This window comes from Aquarana catesbeiana, linkage group LG07 (assembly GCF_042186555.1).
Source record: "Aquarana catesbeiana isolate 2022-GZ linkage group LG07, ASM4218655v1, whole genome shotgun sequence".
NCBI lineage: Eukaryota > Metazoa > Chordata > Amphibia > Anura > Ranidae > Aquarana > Aquarana catesbeiana.
Window position 1 is genome coordinate 217,848,705 of NC_133330.1, and position 23,385 is coordinate 217,872,089.

General features: G+C 44.4%; 1 protein-coding gene across 3 annotated transcripts in view; it reads right to left on the reverse strand.

The window, feature by feature from the left end:
• Positions 1 to 23,385, reverse strand: part of CDC14A (cell division cycle 14A) — a 203,266-nt gene that overhangs the window by 38,033 nt on the left and 141,848 nt on the right. For all 3 annotated transcript variants that reach the window (XM_073593042.1, XM_073593043.1, XM_073593044.1), the window contains 2 exons: positions 23,122 to 23,260; positions 12,629 to 12,788 (listed from right to left, as the gene is read on the reverse strand). In XM_073593042.1, the coding sequence (XP_073449143.1) occupies positions 12,629 to 12,788; positions 23,122 to 23,260 (299 nt within the window). The remainder of the gene's footprint in view (positions 1 to 12,628; positions 12,789 to 23,121; positions 23,261 to 23,385) is intronic.

Below are 23,385 nucleotides of genomic sequence, written 5' to 3' on the forward strand. Positions count from 1 at the left end.
GAAGATGACAGGCAGTATGCAGTAGGGCTATCCACTCCATTCTGATTACAGGGACTGCAAAGAGTGACAACACTGCAGCCGATTCATTAGCAATGAAAGAGTTTTGTCACCCTACTGAAAGAAAAATTGTACCAAGGGGTCTGCTGGCAGAATCAAAAGATGTTCTCTATGTATTGCAGGAGAATAGTGTTTTAGCTATGGGGGACCTACAAAAAACATAATACTCCAACCAATGCCCAGAGCTCAATTTTAAATCTTATTTATTGTACGAAACAGTAATGTGTCACATTCAATAACTATATTATCTTTTCCCAGTTCTGATTTCAGGGTCTTTGGGCAGAACAGGAGTACAGATGATCCAACAGGCCATGCTCCCCTCCTCCTAACAGCAAAGTTCTTTAAGGTGGAAGTAAACCCTCCCATTTTAGCCAAGGAAGCTGCCATCTTGGCCTCTGTTTAATCTTCAACTGCCATGATGCTGCACATGTGATGAGTTATGACAACAGCCATTGGATGGTTTGACAGTTTGGTTGAGAGTACAACTAATGTGACAGTTACATTCCCGGCACGTGCCAGGAATGTAACTGTTGTTTGAAACTGTTAAATCAATGGGTTTACTTCCGCTTTAAGTGATTACATTGATTGTAACATGATTTTTGAATGAGGGGAGAATATTGTGACTGATCAGACTCTTCCCCCATTGACAGATTACATTACGAGCAATGTAATCAATGAAATAACTTTTCTCAGTGGAGGAGGAGAGATGAGGGAGCATGTCTCCATGTGACCATCTGTACTGCTGCTCAACCTGAAGAACCAAAGCTGTTAATCATTGCAGCGCCTTAATGTCAGAGACAGGAAGAGGACAGGCATCCTTGCGGTAAAGATTTCTCCAGGATCCAGCTGCCTACACAACATGGGACATACTTCATTACAGGTAAATGATGTGACTAAAGCTGCAGGGATTTTTTTTTAACTTAAATTTCAACAAAGCAAAATGGTGTAGGGGATAAACTAAAGTCCCCTGTCTATAAACAAAAAACTATGTGTGGGATCACTAGGAGAAAGCCAGAGGGGAAAAAGGAATTAGAAGCATGCACTTAGAATGAGCAATAATTGGATCAGTGGCTCTCCCCATATCTATAGTAAGTGTTGACGTATCAGGAATCAGAGGTTTGAGCGTTGGGAAACATCACTCTTCAAATGACTGCCTGTATTACAAGAGCCTAGACATTCCCAAGTATTTGTAGCCATACACTCTGTAGTTGTGATAAAGCAAAATGTTAATCTTGCAAGAAGGGATAATGGGAAATTAACCCCTTTGCGCCTAAAGTAAAACAAATCTGCCTAAGCCCAATTTTTCAACTTTGACATGTGTTAGTAAAACCGTACATATCATCACAACTACCTATCTCAGGAAAACTGACCCAAAATAGTAAAAAAAAAAAAAACATTTTTTAAAATGTAGGTTTATTTCTTATATCATAACCTACCACCAAAGAACAACCCAAAATGAAATATCCTGCTCCTGACGATCGCAGCGACACTACATACTGTATTGTACTGTACTGTAAGTTAATTGTTGTTTGTACCCGTAGTACAGCCCAGAAACAATAGTGCACATTTTGCTTTTTTTTTTTTTTTTTTTTTTTTTACCCTACCTAAAACACACTGACACTAACTGATATTAACTAAAAAAAAAAATCATGTCCAAAAAATACTGACCCTGACTGTTGACCTTAACCTTTGACCCTGACCCAAACACTAACCCTGGGGCTGACGTAGATCAGGCCTTGATGTAGGTAATTTTTTAATTTTCTTAATTATTATTATTTATTTATTTTATTTTTTTCTACACATACTTTTTTTCTTCTGTCTCTGCAAGGACAGAGAAAGATACAATGTATCTATCTTGTCCATTCACAGAGACAGAAAACATGAGGGAGGGCTTCACAGTGAATGGTCACAGTGATCAGGTGATCCAAAATTGGACGATCCGGGTCCCGATCGTTAGATCGGGCCCCACGGCTCTCGGTGAGACCCCAGTCTCTGTGCTAGGTGCATGCGGTGCAGCACGGTAGATATGTTGATTGAGAGCAATAATTCTATTACCAGAACTCAAGTTTAACTCTAATGCCCCGTACACACGACCGGACTTTCCGACAATAAAACCGTGGATTTTTGATCGAAGGATGTAGGCTCCAACTTGTCTTGCATACACACAGTCACACAAATGTTGGCCAACTATTACGAACGTATAGTGACGTACAAGATTTACATGATGTCTCCATTACGAACGCTAGTTATATCTCCGGCTCGTACTTGATTCAGAGCATGCGTGGACTTTTGTCCAACGGACTTGTGTACACACGATCGGAAAGTCCGACAACAAACATTTGTTGGCGGAAAATTTGAGAACCTGATAGCCAACATTTGTTGGTGGAAAGTCCGACAACAAATGTTCGATGAAGCATACACACGGTCGGACTTTCCGCCAACAAGCTCACATACAACATTTGTTGTCTGAAAATCAAGTTTAACTCTAATGCCCCGTACACACGATCGGACTTTCCGACAACAAAACCGTGGATTTTTGATTGAAGGATGTAGGCTCCAACTTGTCTTGCATACACAGTCACACAAATGTTGGCCAACAATTACGAACGTAAAGTGACGTACAAGACTTACGTGATATCTCCATTACGAACGCTAGTTATATCTCCGGCTCGTACTTGATTCAGAGCATGCGTGGACTTTTGTCCAACGGACTTGTGTACACACGATCGGAAAGTCTGACAACAAACATTTGTTGGCGGAAAATTTGAGAACCTGCTAGCCAACATTTGTTGGCGGAAATTCCGACAACAAATGTTCGATGAAGCATACACACGGTCGGACTTTTCGCCAACAAGCTCACATCCAACATTTGTTGTCTAAAAATCCAATCGTGTGTAGGGGGCAAAGGGCCTCATGCACACTGGTTGTTATAAAAATGCCAGTAACGTTAGCGGGAGAAAGATGTAGCTGTAGAATGAGTTTTGCAGCGTTTTTGCAGTAGCGTTTTTCAGCTTATTTTTTAGCAAAGCTATTCTCCCACAAAAGCGTATGGCTCAAAAACGTTGATAATAGCGCATTTTTATGTTTAATCACCTCAATACTGGGCACTTTCACCCCCTTCCTTCCCAGACCAATTTTCAGCTTTCAGTGCTCTCGCACTTTCAATGACAACTGTGTGGTCATGCAAAGCTGTACCCAAATGAAATTTTTATCGTTTTGTTCACACAAATAGAGCTTTCTTTTAGTGGTATTTATTCACTACTCTGTTTTTTATTTTTTGCGATATAAGCGAAAAAAGAGCGGAAATTTGGAAAAAAAACCAATATTTTCTTCTTTCTATTTTAAAAGAAATCCAATAAAATCGAATTTTGTCATAAATTTAAGCCAAAATGTATTCTGCTAAATGTCTTTGGTAAAAAAAATCCTGTTCAGTGTATAATAATTGGTTTGTGTGATCACGGACAGATGTACACAAATGATCATGTACAGATGTGCGCAGGTGATCACGGACATATGTGTGCAGATAATCACTGGGACATGTGATTTTACTGATATGTGGGGGTCAGGTGTTTTTACTATGTGGAGACATGTGTTTTGGGGACATGTGTGTTTACTTTGTGTTTTTTACATTGTGGGGACACTAGACTGGTGATCAGTGAGTAAAAAGCTGTAAAAAACAGCTCATACTCACTGATCACCAGCCGGCTGCAGCGATCTGCTCCTCACTGCCAACTTCCGTGTGAGGAGAGCCGATTGCCTAGCAACCGGCTCTGTATTTACATCACACGACGGCTGTGATTGGACACGGCCGTCATGTGATCAGGAGGGCCAATCACAGAGCCCTCCTGCCAAATTGTTGATGCGGCGTGTCCAGGTGACATGAGCACATCGGGATCGCGCCGCTGCACGTGCACGCGCGCGTGATCCCGCTCCTTCTTAGGGACATTCCTGAACGTCCACTCAGAAGGAGAGAGTGCCCACCCAGCCGTTTATGTGCTGTGGCCAGGTGGGAAGTGGTTAAGCTTACATACAGCTAAAAAACTCCTCTCAAAACCCACTAGTTCTGGGGGTTTCTTACAGCCAGAAAATGCCCCTGCCAAAAAACACGGACACAGCCTATGTGTGCATGGACACATAGGGTACCATGCTGGGGAGTTTACTGGCTGCTAGAAAAAAACACCTGAAGCCAAAAACAGTGGCTGTAAAAACGCCCAGTGTGCATGAGGCCTAACCTGGTAACCTGTAAAGGCTTTAAAAGTGCCACCTATGGATAATTTTAGGTACCACAGTTTGTCACCATTTCACAGGCATGCGCCATTTTAAATCTTGACATGTTGATATCTATTTACTCAACACAACATAATCTTTAATACTTTACAAAAAAATTGGGTATTATATTTTGTTGGTATGAACTAAAATTCATTTAAGTGTATGTTTTCCTGAAAATTTGTCTTTGATAAATGGCTGTGCAAATATTGGGTGACATAAATTGCAACAACCACCATTTTATTCTCCAGAAAATATATGTTTGGGGGTTTGAAGTAACTTTCTAGCAGAAAAATACTGATTTTAACACATATGTGAGAAATATCAAAATTGCCCTCGACTGCAAGTAGTTGCAATGTGGCTGCCACAACACTGCAAGGATTAAATGCTTATCTAGGGTTAGGGGATGGGAAAAGCATCCTCACATCCAATGCATGGCTATAGGCTCTGCATTTGGACTTGATCAGAGGACCTGCACCAGGGGATAGAAGAGACTGTGGGGACCTGTCTTGCAGCACAAAGGGAGCTTCCTGGACAGGAGGATCGGGTAAGTTAATGTGTTAAATATTGTTACCTTAGACCTAAATGAGTATTTAACATTACAGTGCAGGAGCAGCCCTAATTCAAGGGAGCATTTTTAATCTCACTGGAGCTCAGCTTTAATTCATATTATTTGTCATAATGAGCGTTATTTTTAGCAAAAAGAGCTAATGCCTGCTAAAAATAACAGTCACTTAGCTGAAAACAATGATAACTCTGGTAAATGACACAATGATATTGCTTAGTGAATCAAAAGCCTGTACAGGCTGTATCATAATATGAACTGGTGAACTGGTGACACAATGAGCTTAGTATGACCCATAAAATATCATACCAAAATCGTAAATCCCAACCCATTCTTTTAGCTTGTCAAAATGTTATCAACCTAAAAATGTATACGACACATCCTAAACCAGTTGGATATAATATAAACTGATGGGGTTTCTTTTTAATAAAAGCCATAACTACATGTTGCCATGTGTGTTTTATTTTCCAACATGCAAACAAAATGATCAGGTAGCTTTGTCATGAAACTACGTATGTTTGCAGCTGTTTTGTACCTAGTGGCATACGTAAATATAATCTTGTTTATCTAGAAAAGAAATCGCCAAAGTAAAATATTAAAATGAGAAATTTTAATCTGTGCTATATATGTTCTTAGTTTTCTAATATTATATATTTTAAAATGTACACCATCTGCTACAGATGAAGGGGTAAAACTGCTGAGTTCAAAACTAAATCTAGGCCAGTTCAAAGCCACTAAAACCTCCTTTGGATGCATTAAAGTGCTTCAAGTGGAGAATATTTAAAAAAGAGGTCCCCTCTTAAAGAATTTGCCCCACAGGGGCGTGGCTTAGCGATGGAAGCGTGAGGACGCACCGCCAGGAGCTCTGCACAGGAACGGGCTGAGAATCACCTGTAGAGCCTTTCCGACGAGCCAGCTTCTCATGCCAGGGGACCTCAAACACCCGCCGGCCATCGAGGAATGGAGGGGACCCAAAATCTCTCATTATTTCTTGCGGCAACACCAAGTCTCTTCACCGGCCACCCGAAGCAAGATGGCACTGCCACAAGTTCCTCCGGGGAGTACCGCCGCAAAATCAAGTAAGAAGGGGGTGCAGATGGAAGCCGCAGCAGTGGAGGAGGATTTTCCCCCTCTCCCTTCCAGGCCACATTCTCCCATACAGTCCCCCGCCAACCCCTTCCTGAACACTCAATTGATCTCTGAGAGCGCAGGGGGAACGAGCAGCCTCCTGGAGGAATCCCTAAGGGACATAATCTCAGGCCTACCTACAAAGCAGGACCTTAATGCCATGGCAACCTCCATAGTGAATGCTCTCACTAACGAACTGCATCATCTGAAAGAGCAAGTGGACACAGTGGAGGAGAGGGTAACTGTTATAGAGTCCTCTAATACAACCACTGATGCCCGCATTACATTCCTTGAGTCAGAACACAAGGTTTTCCGCTGCCATCTTGTGGATGTTCACCTGCGGATCGATGACGGCGAGAATAGGAGCAGGCGGAACAATTTACGCCTCAGAGGTATCATGGAGGCCACCATGGGCCCAGATCTCCGTTCTATTATTGTAGCTATCCTGAACCAGGTTCTAGGTAAGCCACCTACCGCCGACTTGGAACTGCATAGGGCTCACTGTATACCGGGTCCCAGGGCCCCTCCTCCCACACAGCGGGCTTCGGCCGACCCAGATCTCCCCCGTGATGTTCTATGCATGGTGCACTTTTTCACAATTAAGGAAGAGATCTTATGCCTGGCGTGGGAAAAGGGCACGATTGACTTTGATGGGGCACCCATACGGATCTTTCCTGACATATCTAGGCAGACTCGTGTTATGCGAGGCCTGCTGCGGCCATTGTTGGAGGTGATACGGGAAGCTAAAGCCACATACCGCTGGGGCCATCCCTTTCATTTGATTGTTAAGAAGCATGGTTCAGAGTTCCATCTCCGCACACCAGACCAACTTCCTGACCTGTTCCAGTTCATCGCCAAGCCTGCGGTCAGTGTTCCTAACTGGTTTGATTACCTGCTATCTCGGGAGACTTCAGGTCCAGCCTTGCCCAGGCAACAACGGGTCAGGTGACCGCGTTCCCGTCCACCAAATCGAGACGCCTTCAGACCACATCCAACATCATCCGAGGACTGACCGCTCTCCTTACCGTACGGACTGGTAAGACTATGCAGTATCCCCTTCCTGCATTTTCCCCCATTTTTTGTTTTGTGACTTCTCTAGAAACTACCCCGTCAACCATCAAGATTTTTGGTTAACTCAGGAGGCGTGTTCTTATATGGTTCTGAATATGGTGGGGCCTACCCAGTAGAGACATAATTCAGGTTGCCTCATCATTTATGTTATTTATGTTATTACTCTTTTTTGCGGCCCACTTAACCTTATTTTTCCTTCCAATTGCTGCAAATGTTTACCTTTAAGGAAGGATGGTGCCCCGGTCTTGATGCACCGGGGGATAGGGCGTAGGGAATCCAAGCAGGCTCTACCTATTGGTATTTGTGGCTTGTGTGGGATCCTTTTGCCACAGAGCCCCCCCCCCCCGGTGCAGCAACGCTATGCGGCTTTAGAAGACGGGTATTTTCATATGTTGTACGAGCGCTAGTTGCTCGCTGGATTATATTTGATGTTAAGTTGGTTCTAACGTTATATTTATTTTCTACCTTTCTCATTGTCCTCGCCTAGTGCATCTCCTAACATAATGACTTTTTTGTCTAACTTTTGGTTATATAATTGCTTGATAAAAAGCAATCCTCACTGCCCTGACCATCCCCATTTAGGGCGCTCTCCCGATTGTACTCCTCAGTGCTAATCGGGGGTCCAGAGAGTAATTGTATTGTTTTTCCTATAACCCTCTCCCTCTCCCTCCCACCTTTCTCGCTCTCCCTTCTTCTTTACCCCTCCTTTTCCCCCTTTCTCCCTTTGGTGGTGTTGCCCCTTGGCTGGGTGGGGACTTGGGCTGGGGACACTCACCTCACTTTATTAACACTGCTTGCCTGTGCGATAGACGACGCCATGGGTCTCCTAAAGGTCACCTCCCTCAATGCACGTGGCCTTAATGTTCCAGAAAAGCGCTCACAGCTACTTACTGATTTGCGCAAGGGCAAAACTCAAATTGCCTTTTTACAGGAAACGCACTTCCATGGTGACCGTATTCCTAAATTGACTAATGGAGCATTCCCGACGGCATGCCACAGCATATCGCCCATCTCCAAATCCAAGGGGGTCAGCATCCTTGCAGCAAAGTCGGTACCGTGGACGTTTGAGGCGCAGCAGGTGGATCCACAGGGCAGCTTTCTCCTTCTGAAGGGGAGGGTGTTTGATGTGCAGGTCACCTTCGCCAATGTTTACTTTCCCAATGTAGACCATCCACAATTCCTGCGGAGGCTGCTACCTCAGCTACTGGAGTTTTCGGAGGGGATGCTCATCTTTGGGGGGGACCTTAACTTTACGATGGATCCATTACTAGACGCCTCACGCGGCTCATCTCATCTTTGCTACGCACGCCTTAAGCGAATGAAAGTGGTCCTTCATGCCTTGTGCTTAATAGATCCTTGGCGTTTGTCACTTTAAGAGCCTACATATCCCTTATCCCAAAGGAGGGGAAGGACCCATTGCGGTGTGGGAGCTATCGGCCGATAGCTCTCCTGAACACCGATCTAAAACTGATTGCCAAGATACTGGCCAATAGGATAATCCCACATATACCAAGCCTAATTCATAAAGACCAAGCGGGCTTCGTACCACAGCGAGAACTCCTGACAACACCATTAGGGTGGTAAACCTAATTCATGCAGCCAGGACCTCTTGTCAACAGACGCGGAGAGGGCTTTTGACCGAGTAGACTGGTCCTTTATACAGGCCACCTTAGAGCACATTGGTCTTCGCTCATCGATGCTTAGTTGGATATTATCCCTTTACTCCCATCCTACGGCTGCGGTCAAGGTCAACGAGACGAGGTCGAGCTACTTTACCATCCGCAATGGTACCCGGCGGGGATGTCCCCTGTCCCCGCTAATCTTCATACTCACATTGGAACCCTTCCTTTGCAGGATAAGGGCGAATTCGGGCATTATCGGTTACCACAAACCATCTGGGGCCCATAAAGTTGCCGCTTTTGCGGACGACCTTATCTTTTTCTTAGCGGACCCACTTGCCTCACTTCCTATCTTACTCCACTCCCTCCGGGAGTATGGGGCTCTCTCCCTGTTCCAAATTAACCTAACCAAATCGTCTCTACTTAACATCACGGTGGGCACGGACATAGTATGCCGTTTGCGCGCGGAATACCAACTACACTGGGCAACCAATACTATCCCTTATTTAGGAGTCGATATCACCCCTGACCCTGCTAATCTATACCAGGCAAATTTCGCCCCATTACTTCTTCGTCTCAAAACGGATCTGCATCACTGGCATTCCCTTAACTTAACATGGTTTGGTCGATGTAATGCCATCAAGATGACCGCCTTGCCTAGGGTGCTCTATCTGCTACAAGCCCTCCCCATTCGCCTCCCTCCTCCTTTCTTTAAGCGAATTAATTCGATGTTTCGCGATTTTGTCTGGTCACATTGAAAACCGCGTATTAAATTGCAACTCCTCCATATGGCAAAGCACAGAGGTGGGGTTGGCCTCCCTGATGTGAAAGCTTACTATAGAGCAGCACACCTCACCAGAGTAGTCGACTGGCACTGCCATGCAGAGGCAAAACAGTGGGTGGCAATGGAGCTGGAGGACTCCGATGGCATGGCCAAGAGTTGGCCGTGGATCACCACTCCTATACCGAAGGCCATTGCCGCTCACCCAACACTAGGAAGCACAATTTAGGTGGCCAGAGACACCTCCCAACATTCTTCTGTATCCCCGATACCTTCACCTATGGTGCCAATCCTGGGCAACCCTGATTTTCTACCCGGTTGTCAGGGTCCTGTTCTCCGTTATTTGACGGCGGGGGGCAGGTGTCCTCACCCTCATGACTTCCTAGGCCCCAATGGCCAGCTCACAGCAGACGCCGGGATGGCAGCCTCTGATCCTCCATTGGATTTTTTGAGCGGTCTAAAACTACGTAACTTTCTACGCCGATGTGCACGGACTCCGGGTATATGGCGCCAGCTCACGGAGCTGGAACAAATCTGCCACCGCAGAGAACCAACCCGCCATTGTTTATCTCTGATTTACTCCTCCCTGATTTCACCAGCAGAAGGGTTCATTCCCCCCTTCCTTTTTAAGTGGGAAGAGGAACTAGGAGTTCAATTCAATGAAGCGCAGAGGGAAAAGATTCTACATTTTGCCCAGAAATCATCCTTGGCCACCAGAGTTCAAGAGACATGTTATAAGATTGTGACTTGTTGGTACAGAGTGCCTTCCACTCTACACCGTTTTTTTCCACAAGTCTATGTTGGCGGTGTGGGGTAGGAGAGGGAATGATGTTCCATATTTTTTGGGACAGCCCTAAAATCAAACCCTACTGGCTTTCGGGAGACTTGGCGACCATGGCAACATTACATCTATTCTGAACTGTACCTTCAAGAGGTGGCACAGACTGAACGACTCCGGGGCTTGGGTTGCTGTCTGGCCGGGGGGCACCACTGCCGTTTCCCCTTCTTTCTCTTCTTCCTCTTACTTCTTCTCTCTTCGCCTCTGCTGCTCACTACCCTTCTGCCTACCCCCCTCCCCCTTTCCTTAACCGTGGGGGGCTCTATTCCCCCCTCCCCTTTCTCACTCACTTCCTTCTGTTTCCCCTCAAATTTCCCCCAGTTTTGGGAAAGTTTAGTCAGATACTGAGAATATCCTGTTATACATTACCTATCTGTGCATCCCATGACTGGACTCAGCTGGTTTCTTGGGGGGCTTTCCTCCCAACCAGCTGAGAAATTTTAATCTCACTGATTGGTCTTGATAGCTATACAAATCTAAATGGGTTATTAAGATGACACTTAGGAAGCTTAAAAAAGGATTTGCCCCATGCTGAGGGACAGCAGGCTCTTTCATACTAAAACTGCTGCTGGATATAGCATAGATACCATGTACCGGGGGGGGGGGCTTACTAAAAAACTCAGCAATTAACTCTAACAGCATCAGATGTAACTTAACAATATCAAGTACCCACCGATCAGCTAGAGCATTATGATGACCAACCTAATAATGTGTAGGCCCCACTTTTTCCGCCAAAACAGCCCTGACCCATCAAGACATGGACTCCACTAGACCAATGAAGGTAAGCTGTGGTATCTGGCACCAAGCCGTCAGTAGCAGATCCTTTAAGCCTCCCCCATCTTGCCTTCTTCTCACAGTGCATTCCAGTGCCATCTATTCCCCAGGTAAGCGACACAGGCACCAAGTCATCCACATGATGCAAAAGAAAAAGGAATTTATCAGACCAGGCCACCTTCTTCCATTGCTCTGTGGTCCAGTTTTGATGCTCATATACCCATTGTAGGCACTTTTAGCTGCGGACACGGGTCAGCATGCTGCAGGTATGCAGCCCCATATGCAACAAACTGCAATATACTGTGTGTTCTGACATTTTTTAGCAATCAATTACAGCTCTTCTAATGGATCAGACTACACGGGCAAGCTTTTGCTGCCCACTTGCATCAATGAGCCTTGGCTGCCCATAACCCTACCATCAGTTTACCAGTTTTCCATCCTTGGACGACTTTTGGTAGGTCCTGACCACTGCAGACCAAGAACATAATACCAGAGCTGCAGTTTTGGAGTTGCTCTGACCCAGTTGCTAGTCATTACAATTTGGCAATCAAATCTTTACAATTGCCTATTTTTTTAACATATCAACTTCAGGGACAGCATGTTCACTTGCTGCCTAATATATCCCACCAACTTTCAGGTGTCATCATCCTGAGATATTCAATATTATTCACTTTAAACATCAGTGGTCATATTGATATGGTTGATTGGTGGATACAACCCAGCTAGATGCCTCCTTGAATATCTACAAGATTTGGATATGCCTGCCTATACCAAATTGCTCTTATGTCTACCATTTCTTTGTACTAAAAAAGTTATAGGAATCCAGTGGAAATCTCGTATACCCCTTCTTTAAATTTCTGGCAAAGGCTTGTCAATCAAGCACTACCAATGTATAAAATGACCTATGATGCCTGTTTTTTTTTATCAAAAAATTCTGATAAATTTTGGACTCCTTGGCTAGCGCATCAACACACTGTTAATAGGGAATAATAAGCGTAAAGAAGTTATTTGACCTCTAACAGACATATGTACCTCGAAAAGGAATCTAAAAGCTATACTACACAGGAATGTACTCAAGGTTTGGAGAGCTTTAGCTTATTGATTTATGTATAAGTGAAGCCATGTACAATGTAAACATGGAATACATAATATTAGAACTAAAATGTACCTGAAATCTGTAAAACTACACTTTCTGTGTTTTATCTGGTAATCACTGGTCATGCACAGTTTGTAATGTTTTTCTGTTTACTAAAAAAACTAATAAACTTGTGCTAAATAAAATTAAAAAAAAAACTATGACGATATAAGAAATGGAGTATGAGAACCTCCCTTAGGCCTTTACTACAGGTTTTACACTGATTCACTATCAGAAGGAGGACCATGTGTTTGTCAGCAATGGGCTGGTGCTTTAATGGCTCTCATTTTCACATAAACCCTTACTAAATCACCCACTCTTTGTTCAACAGCATATACAGAAGGAGGACCTCCTTTAAATCTCAGAAAACCAGACAACAAGTAGTGACACTTACCTCTCCTGACCTGTCCAAACTGTGATGTCGACTTAACCTCGCTCCCACAGACAAATCCTCAAATTCAGACAAGATTCGGTTCACCGTCCCTTCTTCCAGATGGCTTTGTTTCTGTTTACTTCTGTGGAGATCTCCCTGCAGCCACAGCCAGGCCTGTTTTCTAGAAATGATAGCAAAAAAAAAAAAGGTGATGTTCATTGTTCATTTAGATTATTAATATATAGCTTTGTACAAAATGAAACACAATCAAGAAGGAAGGGGAAGGACAGGACTGCTGTCCAATGCAAACTTCTATTGCAACTCAGTGATAATTTCTTCCTGTGTATGCAGCAGGAGTGATCACACTGAACGACTGCAGCAAACTGGTGGCAACATTGCTGGTGACTGGTTTGCTTGGAATTTTTGGCCGTTGTGTTCTACTGATCTCTGATAAAGCAGAAAACAAACAGAGATATCTCCAGGGGCGGCCCATCCATTAAGGGTGCACGGGCGCCACCACCCCCCGTCCATCGCCGCCTCCCCTATCCATGCACCTGGTCCCTTTCAGAACACACGCGCATTGATTCCAATGTGTAGGGGCTGTTTTATTGAAGCACCGATTACAGCCAGAGGCTCTAATAGGCTTCAATATAGGGTGGTCTCGGGTCACAATGTTCTCTGTTGTAACACTGATGCTCCTCCCGGCCAATCAAGAAGCGGGTTTTGACACCAGTCACCCGATTGGCTGAAAGGACAGGCGATCCTATTGGACGCCTAGGAGGAGGAGGGAGGAGCCGCACAGTAGAAGCCGCCGTGACGCAGAGAGGACACAGGAGCCGCTGGCCGGCGCCCATAGGACCTCGCAACCTGCCCATAGGAGCCCGCTACTAGCCGCCCGTAGGAGCCCGCCCACCTGCAACCGATGGTGTAAGTGCCGGGGTGGGTAGGTGCAGCCGGCTGGTCAACCGACCAACCGGGCGGGTGGTTGTTTGGCGCACCCCCGCCCTCCCCAAAAAAAAACACCATCCGCCACTGGATAACTCAATACTCCCTACTACTGCCTTGTCAGCAACAATGGGGTGACCGACCAATCTGCAATTGTGAGATTCACTGTGTTCACCAATTCACTGTGTTCTCCTGGCAAGAACGGCTCTCCACCCCACCCCACCTTGCCCACGACAGGAGAACACTATTGCTCCGTGGGGGGATTCCCCATCAGCACTGACTGTGTTGATGGGGGAATTGAGCCTGTGGTTGCAGAAAAGAAAATCACATTATCTATAGCTTGCCTAAAGCTTGGTAAAGTCTCTGACCATCGATTTACTAATGTTCAGGTAGCTTAATTTACAGACAAGATTAGCTAGAAATAAGTTTATTGCAATAAAGCCAATGAAGAACAGTAACCACTAGGTACTATGGCAAAAAGAGTAGGCCTAATGTGGCAGCACTTACTGGGAACATGCTGATTACTGTTCTAAGCAGTTCTGTTTTATAACAGTTTATACATGTTATTAGAATTAAAGTACTAAATGCAAAAAATGTTAGATATGTCAGGTCTCCTGCTAGCACAGCAGGTCAGACAGAGCCAAAGTATTTTATAATTACCCTGCAACACAAGATTTTTTCAGCAGCACAATAAGGTATTAAAATTCCAGGTCCATTATTGTAACAGAAATATATGGACAGAAATCTGACCAATCCAATACAATTGATAGAAAAACCTTTTATCTGTATGATTATGCCACTACACCAGATATCCTCAGTAGGTAGTACTGCAGATCAAATCTGAAACTACAGTCAAGCTTTATGAAAATCTGGCATCAGGTTCCTTAAAAACCCAGGATCGCGGAGGAAATTTGTACACCTATCTGCATTCCTACAAGTGAAGGTCAAAAACAAGTCAGGATTTTACAGTTTTAAAATCCACTTTTCTGTACGCAGGCCAGCTTTAAAGTATAACTAAAGACAAAACCTTTTTTTTTTAGTTTTGGATAGAGTGGAGATGGATTAGAACATCTGTCAGTTGCTATTGATGTCTGTGGCCCCGCTAGGGAAATTCACCCTCTCTATTTGTCCTGTTTACCATTATCATTGAAAGTGAATGTAAAAGAAAATCCAAAAACTTTAGGTTGTCCCCAGAACAGTAAGAGAGGCGAAATCTTCCGATGGTGGCACTAATTCTTGTGACCTGGGGGGCCCCAAGAGATTCCCTTAATTTACAGGGATTTCCTCTCACTTCCTGTTTTGGCTATGGGACAGAAAGTAAAGGGAAATTTCCCCAATGGGACACAGATGGAAAAAAAAACTTCAAATCTCTCTCTAGGCACAGTATAATTGCTTCTTTTAAATTGTTAAAGTAATGATTTATGAATATAGCGCAATGGGAATATGGCATCTGTAGCACTACCCCCGTAGGAGCCGCTTAAAGTGGAGTTCCACCCTAAAAACAAAAATGCCATTTATGTGCATAAAAAAAAAAAAAAAAAAACATTTGGAGAAAATTTTTTTTTTACTCACCGCTAAATGCCTGTTGCTAGGGGGTCCCTCGTAGTCTGTCTCCTTCAGTGCCTGGGCTCTTGACGTCACTTCCCTCAGCGTAGGAAAGGATGATCAGCTTTGCCCCCTCCCTCTTGTCAATCATCTGGGACATGTCTCAGGTCCCAGATGATTGCGCGGCCAATCGCGGCATGCGGCGCCGCTCGCGCATGCGCAGTCAGTGCCCGGCTGTGAAGCCACAGCCGGGCGCCCACAGTTACAATGCCAGCGGAGGGGGAGACGAGCGGGGATTCGAGCCACCCGCATCTCTGGACCCTGGGATAGGTAAGTGTCCGATTATTAAAAGTCAACAGCTGCAGTATTTGTAGCTGCTGACTTTTATTTATTTATTTTTTTAAGCTGAACCACTTTAAGTATATTTGGTTCCTTACTCTGCCTCTCAACCCCAAGAATAGCCACAGCCCCTCTGGCACACCTGGCAATAGTGTAAATGCAAGGACCAATGAAACCACTGACGTTATGATAAAGCACAGAAATTGTCTTTACTGCAATATTTCTGTGGAAAAGGGTAATATACAATAACAGTATATATTCAAGTAATGCAACTGGAGAGCAATAACTGAGATCAAGAGCAATATAGCTCAGTACTGTATTCGGGCTGTTTTCAGGGGATTCCAAACCTGAGAACCCCAAGGGCAGAAGCACACTTAAATGGCAAATAAATCACAACATGACACTTTATATCAGACTGGCTACCACTACTTAAATTTGGCTCTATGGGTCCAGGCAGGAGGAGAGCAGAAAATGACCTTCTCTTATGTCAGTCCTCCCTGACACCACAGGCCCAACTTCAAACACTGTACTCAGTTCTACATTCAGTAGCTTAATTCCCAAGTCAGACTTTCCCACACATACACTACAAATACAGAGCCCTGCGTATGTGTGTGCATGCCCGTATGGCACCAGAAACTCCAGTCCCTTGGAAGAAGGATGAGGCCTTGGGTCTTCGGCTAGCCAGTTGGTGCACTTAAATTTCCTGCTTAGTAAAGTGTAACTGCAGTATGCTGACAGTGTCCAGATAGCAAGGTGGACACTGTGTCTGCTTAACAGGCCATTAACAAGACCCAGGTTCTGGCAAGTGTGGGCAGAACTGAAATAACTGTATGCAGTGTCTTTGTTTCCTGCAAATGGGCAAGTGCCCTCTCACCAATCTTGCAGGCAGGCCCAAATGAACGTCCCGGAACAGGCAGCGTCTTCTGGTAACTCATCACCTCACGCTGGAGCGCCTCACACCGTCGATGCAGGTGCACCTGGATATGCACCCGGAATCGCCTCTCAGGCTGGATACCCCTGATTGTCTGAAGCGGTAGACTGACCTGGGAGGAAGCACCTCCCCCTTGGTCCCGTCTCTTTTCCTGCCTCATGGTGCCTGACTCTCCTCATAAAAGCATGATGGAGTCTTTAGCCAGCCTCTCCCAGAGCATGTTGGGCTTTGTAGTTCTGCCCCTATACAAGGCTATGGGGCCATTAGGTGTGGTGACTACATGTCCCAGAATCCCTTTCCCTGCTGCTTCTGGAGCTGCTGCTTGATGATTGTCTCTCTCTCAACCAATAGAAAAAGAGGAAAAAGAGAGCAGAGTGGGTGGGCGTGGCTGTGCGAGCGCTGCTCGCATTCACATTGACAGTCAGTGAAGAGGAGAGGGAGGGGGGAATATCCCCTGCAGGAGCTGACAGGCGCGTTCTCCCTCTGTGGAGAGCCTGGGTCAGCCTGTCTTATTCCGGTGGTGGCCAGCTTGACAAGGCACCCGCTACACATCTAATTAGGCACTGTTATCAAAATTTGGGGGGGGATGAAGTGGCTGTCAAAAAATATGCTTTGGCCAGACAACTAAGGAAAGCTGCTAAGTTCAGTAAAGAACTGTTCATGGGCCTAAACAGTCCTTTCAAACAAGATCAAGCCAGTCATCGTAAGCACCATATTCCATATGTGAACGCATGGTATGGAAGAGGTTTCCATAATGACCGCCATATATTCAAAATAGTCGATTCTGACAAAACAGCAGAGTTTCCTCACAGAACCAATCCAATCCAACCAGATCAGCCAGGCATTCATAGGACCATCTTCCATATGTGAACTGACTGTCAGGAAGATGCTTCCATGATAACCATGTCTTTAAATAGCTGATAAAGACAAAAAGTGCTACTACTACATATGGTGTAAACACCAGCCGACATCCAATCAGATCCGCTAAAAACAGACAGATGTTTCCCTTCCATCTAGTGCAGTGGTTCTCAACCCGGTCCTCAAGTAACCCCAACAGGCCATGTTTTGGGAATTTCTCTTAAAATAGCTGTCCAAAATACCAAGCCATTGACTCTGATTTAAAGCACTTATGCAAGATAAAGGGAAACCTCCAAACATGCCCTGTTGGGGGTACTTGAGGACTGGGTTGAGAACCACTGGTCTAGCGGATCGAATGGCAGTCAGGTGTTAACAGACAGACGGTCCATTTACATCGGACTGCCCATAGAAGAGAGCGGGCTGTGTCTGCTCTGCATAAGCGGAGCGGATACACAGACCAACCATCTGCCTGCTCAGTGGAGATCAGTGGACAGGTTTCCCGCTGAGCAGGCGGACGCCTTGTGGAGTCAGCCCTGTGAGGTAGGAGTCTATGGCTGATAACATCTGATAATGGTTCCTAGTAGGGCTGCCAACTTTACACACTTCTATTACTAAACCCTTAACAGTAAAATCAGTCTGTATATGCAGTAAAGTATGCTTGTTATACTCACTGTGGAACTTAAGGGGTTAATACTCTGCATTGTGTAAAAAGGCTGTTTGATCTTGTCTTTTATTCTTGTCTTTCCCCTTCTTTTACTGTCCCCAATCCATCTGCTGATAGCACAGAGCCCTAGGAGGCACTCTGCACATGCTCAGTTTGGTGTGTATTGCTAGAGCGTTTTTCTTTTTTTTTTTTTTTTTTTTTGGGGGGGGGGAGGGTGTATGTAATCAACATAGGGCCAATTAGCACTGTCCAGACAGAGGGTCAGGGGTAATGCAGCCTCAAAAGACAGTCAGAGGAGAATGAAAACTCCTCCTACAAGCTTTAACCAGTGATCAGCCGGACACTGACAGAAGTCACAAGACTGCTATATACTGCTGATGATAAAAGGTATTTAGCAGTTTATATTTACTAAAATAATTACATTTCTATGTTCTGTGTTCTGTGGGAGACCAGATATAGTGAATGCAGGGTCCTGGGTTTAGTAACACCTTAAAGCGGTAGTAAACCGCTGAATTTTTTTTCTTTCCCTACACCTGTAAGGGAAAAGACATAATGAGCTAGTATGCACCGCATACTAGCTCATTATGAGATACTTACCTTAGAACGAGGCGCCGGCATCTCACCCGGTCCACGCAGAGGGAGCTGACATTTCCCGCATGCGCGCGGGAGACTTCTTTCTGGCAAGGTCCGGAGTTTGTCAGCGGCTCATTGCGAGGGGAATATCTCCTAAACCATACAGGTTTAGGAGATTTTTTTTTTACCTACAGGTAAGCCTTATTATAGGCTTACCTGTAGGTAAAAGTTTTAAAAATAGGTATACAACCACTTTAATATCAATTTTATTAATTCTTAAAGGGGTTGCATTAAGGTGAAAAACCTCCCATGCTGCAGCTGCCCCCCCAGAACCCCCCTCTTTTACTTACCTTAACCCGGTCTTTCCAGCATCAGAGAAGAGCACCCCAGCTCCAGCCAGTGTCTCAGGTCCTCATTGGATAGATTAATAGCAGCAGGAGGCATTGGCCCCCGCTGATGACAATCAAATCCAATGACGCAGGAGCCAGGGGGCGGGGCCAGGTCCTGCTGTCTATGTCAATGGACGCAGCAGCAGGACACAGGAGCGCGTCCACACGAGTGCCCCCAGGAAAGAGAAGGATCGGGGCCATTCCGTGCAAAACCCTTTTACAGAGGAGGTAAGTATGACATGTTTGTTATTTAAAGAAAAACAAAAAACTAGACTTTACAATCCCTTTAATGGAAAGGTGTAATGGTTTGGGGTCACCTTTCTAATGTATCTGTTTTGCTAAGTGGAAACAATCTTTTAATTGCACTTACCACTGAATACATGGCAAATGAATCCCAAATCACTTTGGGTTAGCTAAAGAGACAATGCTACAGAAGTAGCTCTCTTTCAGACACAGCTATCTCTCATTGGAGCTTTGTACTGAGTCATCTAATAAAAGGTAAGTCATTGCTCTGACTCATCCAATCCTACATGTGGATCTCACCTTGACTGAAATTCATCTCTAAAAGTATTTTTAACATATGGTAGGTGGAGAAAACAATAAAAGGAATCTAGAGTAGTCTGCTGGCTGGATAAAAGACTCGATCATTTTTACATGAAAAATTGCATAGGTGCCTGACTGACTGCATTCAGTTATGAAAAACTCTCTTTTTCTTTTTTTGACCCACTCTGTGTCAATAGATGCAGGTAGGGCGGCTTGAGAGTGAGCCCGTATGGTTGCACCCATGGAAAATGGCTTTCTGTGGTGGTACTTGCCAAAGAAGAGGAGCCTGGAGCGGTGACGGGGGACCCTAGAAGAAGAGGATCGGGTTGCTCTGTGCAATGGTTTTGCACAGAGCAGCCCGATCCTCTTCTTCTAGGTAAATATAACATGTTAGTTATTTTAATATAGTAAAAAAGAAGCTTTAGGCCCCTCTCACAACCTGAAAATCACGTGACTTCAACGTGACTTGAAGCAATGCCTGTGTAAGCTTGACATCTATGGACCTCAAGTCGCAATAAAGTCGGACCAAAGTAGTGCAGGGACTACTTTGAAGTCGCTGTGACTTGAAGTCACACAGATATGAACGGTACTCATTGGAAATCATAGGGTAAGATCTGTCATGCAAATTTGCAGTCCCAAATTGCAGGACAAGTCGCACAAGTGTGAAAGGGTCCTTAAGGCTGGAAATAATTGAGATACAATGTGAAAATGAGTATATCGTTATACATTCTGACCATAGATACGCTTTGTGTCTTTTGGTAAATGAAGTCTTTTCTGTAAATTTTCCCAGGATGGAATATAAACAGGTAATTTTATTCTATCTTGTATCCTTCACTTGACAAGGAGAGGAAGGCTTTATGATTTATTTATTTTTAATAAATACTAAGATTAAACCACTAAACTTTGTGCGCATACCTTACTCATAACTAGAAAGTGAAGTATTCTTTGAAAGATCAAAACAAGTGATTTACACTGCATGATAAATAGCTGACGCTCATGTAATTAAATCATTTTAATCTAGCTTACAGTATTCTTTTCGTCTACATCACATTTGCATTACTAAAGCACTTTGATGTTATAAAAGTGATCAGAAAGAGGTAGGTTTGTCTGTGCATGGCTTACCAAATAAAACCTAAACATTGGTTTCATTTGAATAGCTCATCTTAACCCCTTCGCACCTAAGGGTAAAACAAATCTTAAAGGGGTTTTTTCATTCTATGCATTAAGGTGAAAAAACACCTGGCAGTGACCAGCCCCCCAGCCCCCCCCCCGTTTACTTACCTGCACCCTGGAACTTGACCCACCAGGGACACGCTCTACCTCTGCCCGGGGTTCTCGACTCTTGATTGGATAGATTGATAGCAGCGCAGCCTTTAGTTCCCGCTGCTGTCAATCAAATCCAATGATGCAGGCGCCGGGGGGACAGGGCCGAGTCATACATTTGGCTGCTATGGACGCTGAATGCTGGACACGGGAGTGCGCCCGCAGGGAGGGGGTCACCTAATGTGGGGCGGAGCCACGAGAGCCACCGGGGGACCCCAGAAGAGCAGGTTCGGGCCACTCGGTGCAAAACAACTGCACAGTGGAGTTAAGTATGATATGTTTGTTATTTAAAAAAAAAAAAACCCTTACAGTCACTTTAATGTCTAAGCCCAATTTTGCAACTTTGAAATGTGTTAGTAAAACCGTACATATCATCACAGCTACTTTGTGCATCCAGATGGATTATACCTTGTTTTTTTCAGGACAAATTGGGCTTTCATTTGGTGGTAACTGATAACGGATATCTCCTGATTTTCTTTTTATTATCTAAGGAAAAATGGCACAAAATACTAAAAAAAAACCCTGTATATTTCTTCCTACTACTGTAACCTACAACCAAAGATTCCTGTCCAAATTGACAGTTCGCACTGTGATATGCGAACCAATCTGGGGATGTCATTAACTGTCTATTGACACCCGCAGCGGTTCGCATAGGGCAGTGTGTACCGCTGGCTGGGGACATGTGATGAGGGAACCCGTACTGGATTTGCAAGGGTTCTTGCATCACAGCAGTGTGAACCGGCCCTAAGTGCAATCCATTGGAAGGAAAATATGGACCAGGCACATGGGAAGGCTGGTGGTTATATCAAACAAGACTAAGCTGTTCATTGGATTCTACTGACTTCTATAACTTAAAACACAATCTATTCCCATAACTGTCTATCCAAAACAATAAAAAAAGTTTTGAATAGATGTTTTCAATGCTATCACCTGAACATGCCTTTGATTTGTACTGAGAAGCATCACTTCAGTATGCCTGGTGACAATGAGCAGGTCTGTGACAGACTACAGAAAGGAATTCAGTGTAAATAAAAGTATGCACACATTCCATCCTCATATAGCTCTGCGACCTTCACAAGGACATACGGTATTACTTGCCTGAAAATTAAAGTGGAACTTCACTCTCTCAAACAACATTGACTATATTTTATCCTTATGCTGCTAGCATTAGTAAATGAATAAGAAAGTATAACAAATTTGCTTGTTTTAAACTTTTTTTGTTTACATTTCTTCAGTTGCCTCCTGGTTTCCAGGCCTAGGCAAATGATATCATACATTCCAGGAGTCTTCAGTAGAAGAGAAGGGACTTTCTCAGCTAAGCTCACCCTCTCCTGCTTGCATTCCAGAGCTAAGGACAGATGGATTCCAGGAAGTACCTTACACAGGCGTATAACATGCACCCCAAATTAAGAGGGAAGTTTCAGGAAAAAAAACGTTTTTTTATTTTAAATAAATCACTTTGAAGCAAAATAATGGTCAGTGAGCATCAATGCAGCCTGATTAGTGCCCACCTGCAGCCTCAATGCAGCCTAATCTGTGCCCATCTGCAGTTTCAGTGCAGCCTGATCTGTGCCCATCTGTAGCCTGATCTGTGCCCATCTGCAGCCTGATCTGCGCCCATCTGCAGCCTGATCTGCGCCCATCTGCAGCCTGATCTGCGCCCATCTCCCCCATCAACGCAGCTCACCATCTCTCATCTCTCGCAGGTAATCACCGAGCTGTCATCTCCTGTTTACTCGGCTCTCAGTCAGGAGTCACATACACAGTCCCGCCTCTGCCATCGGCATTGGACCAGCTCCTGTGATAGACAGAACACTGGTCCAAGGCGGGTCTGTGCGTGTGACGTGAGAGCCGAGTGTAGAGCCAAGTGGAGAGGAGAGAGCGGCTCGGTGAATTCCGGCGACACTCGTCCCCCTCCTAGGTACGCTGTCGGCGTATAACACGCAGGGGGAAAAAGTGCGTGTTATATGCCGATAAATACAGTAGATGCTACATAAATCATCTGCCTTTACTCAAGATGGCCACAGCCAGAAATGATAGATGATTTCTCAACAAAATAAAGCATGGAGACATGGATATATGGGTGAGTTTGCTTGGAATGTTAGAAATGAATTAAACAGAATTTTTGGTTTGGGGTGCATAGATGAGGTGTAGTAACACAGCAAGAAATTTTCTAATACCTCATGCTAAAAATATAAATGGCCTCATTGAATAACACCTAATAACACCTGATAATAACTTACAAAATCCAACACCTGATAATTTGCTATGAGTAATAATATTATTTTTTTCCTTTTCTTCTAAAAAATATTTAAAAAAAATAGTATAGTTATTAATACTGTACAATTAAAAAGAAAAACATGAAACTGTAAAAGAAATTAGAATAGACAAAGCCATTACTTACTCTTCTAGGAAGTGCTGCTGAGGCCCGATAATGGAGCCAGGTCGGCATATTCTTATCCATGCTATGGCTTCAGAGTGTGTGAACCTGTAGTGCTTCATAATATAACAAGCAATAAGGGTGCCCGTCCTGCCTAGGCCAGCTATAGGAAATAACATAAGTGTACAGGATTAATGTATTGTCACAATCCTTCAGAAAGCATTTGAAAGGATAGACACATTCTCTATATGCGTTATGCCACGTACACACGCTCGGAATTTCCAACAA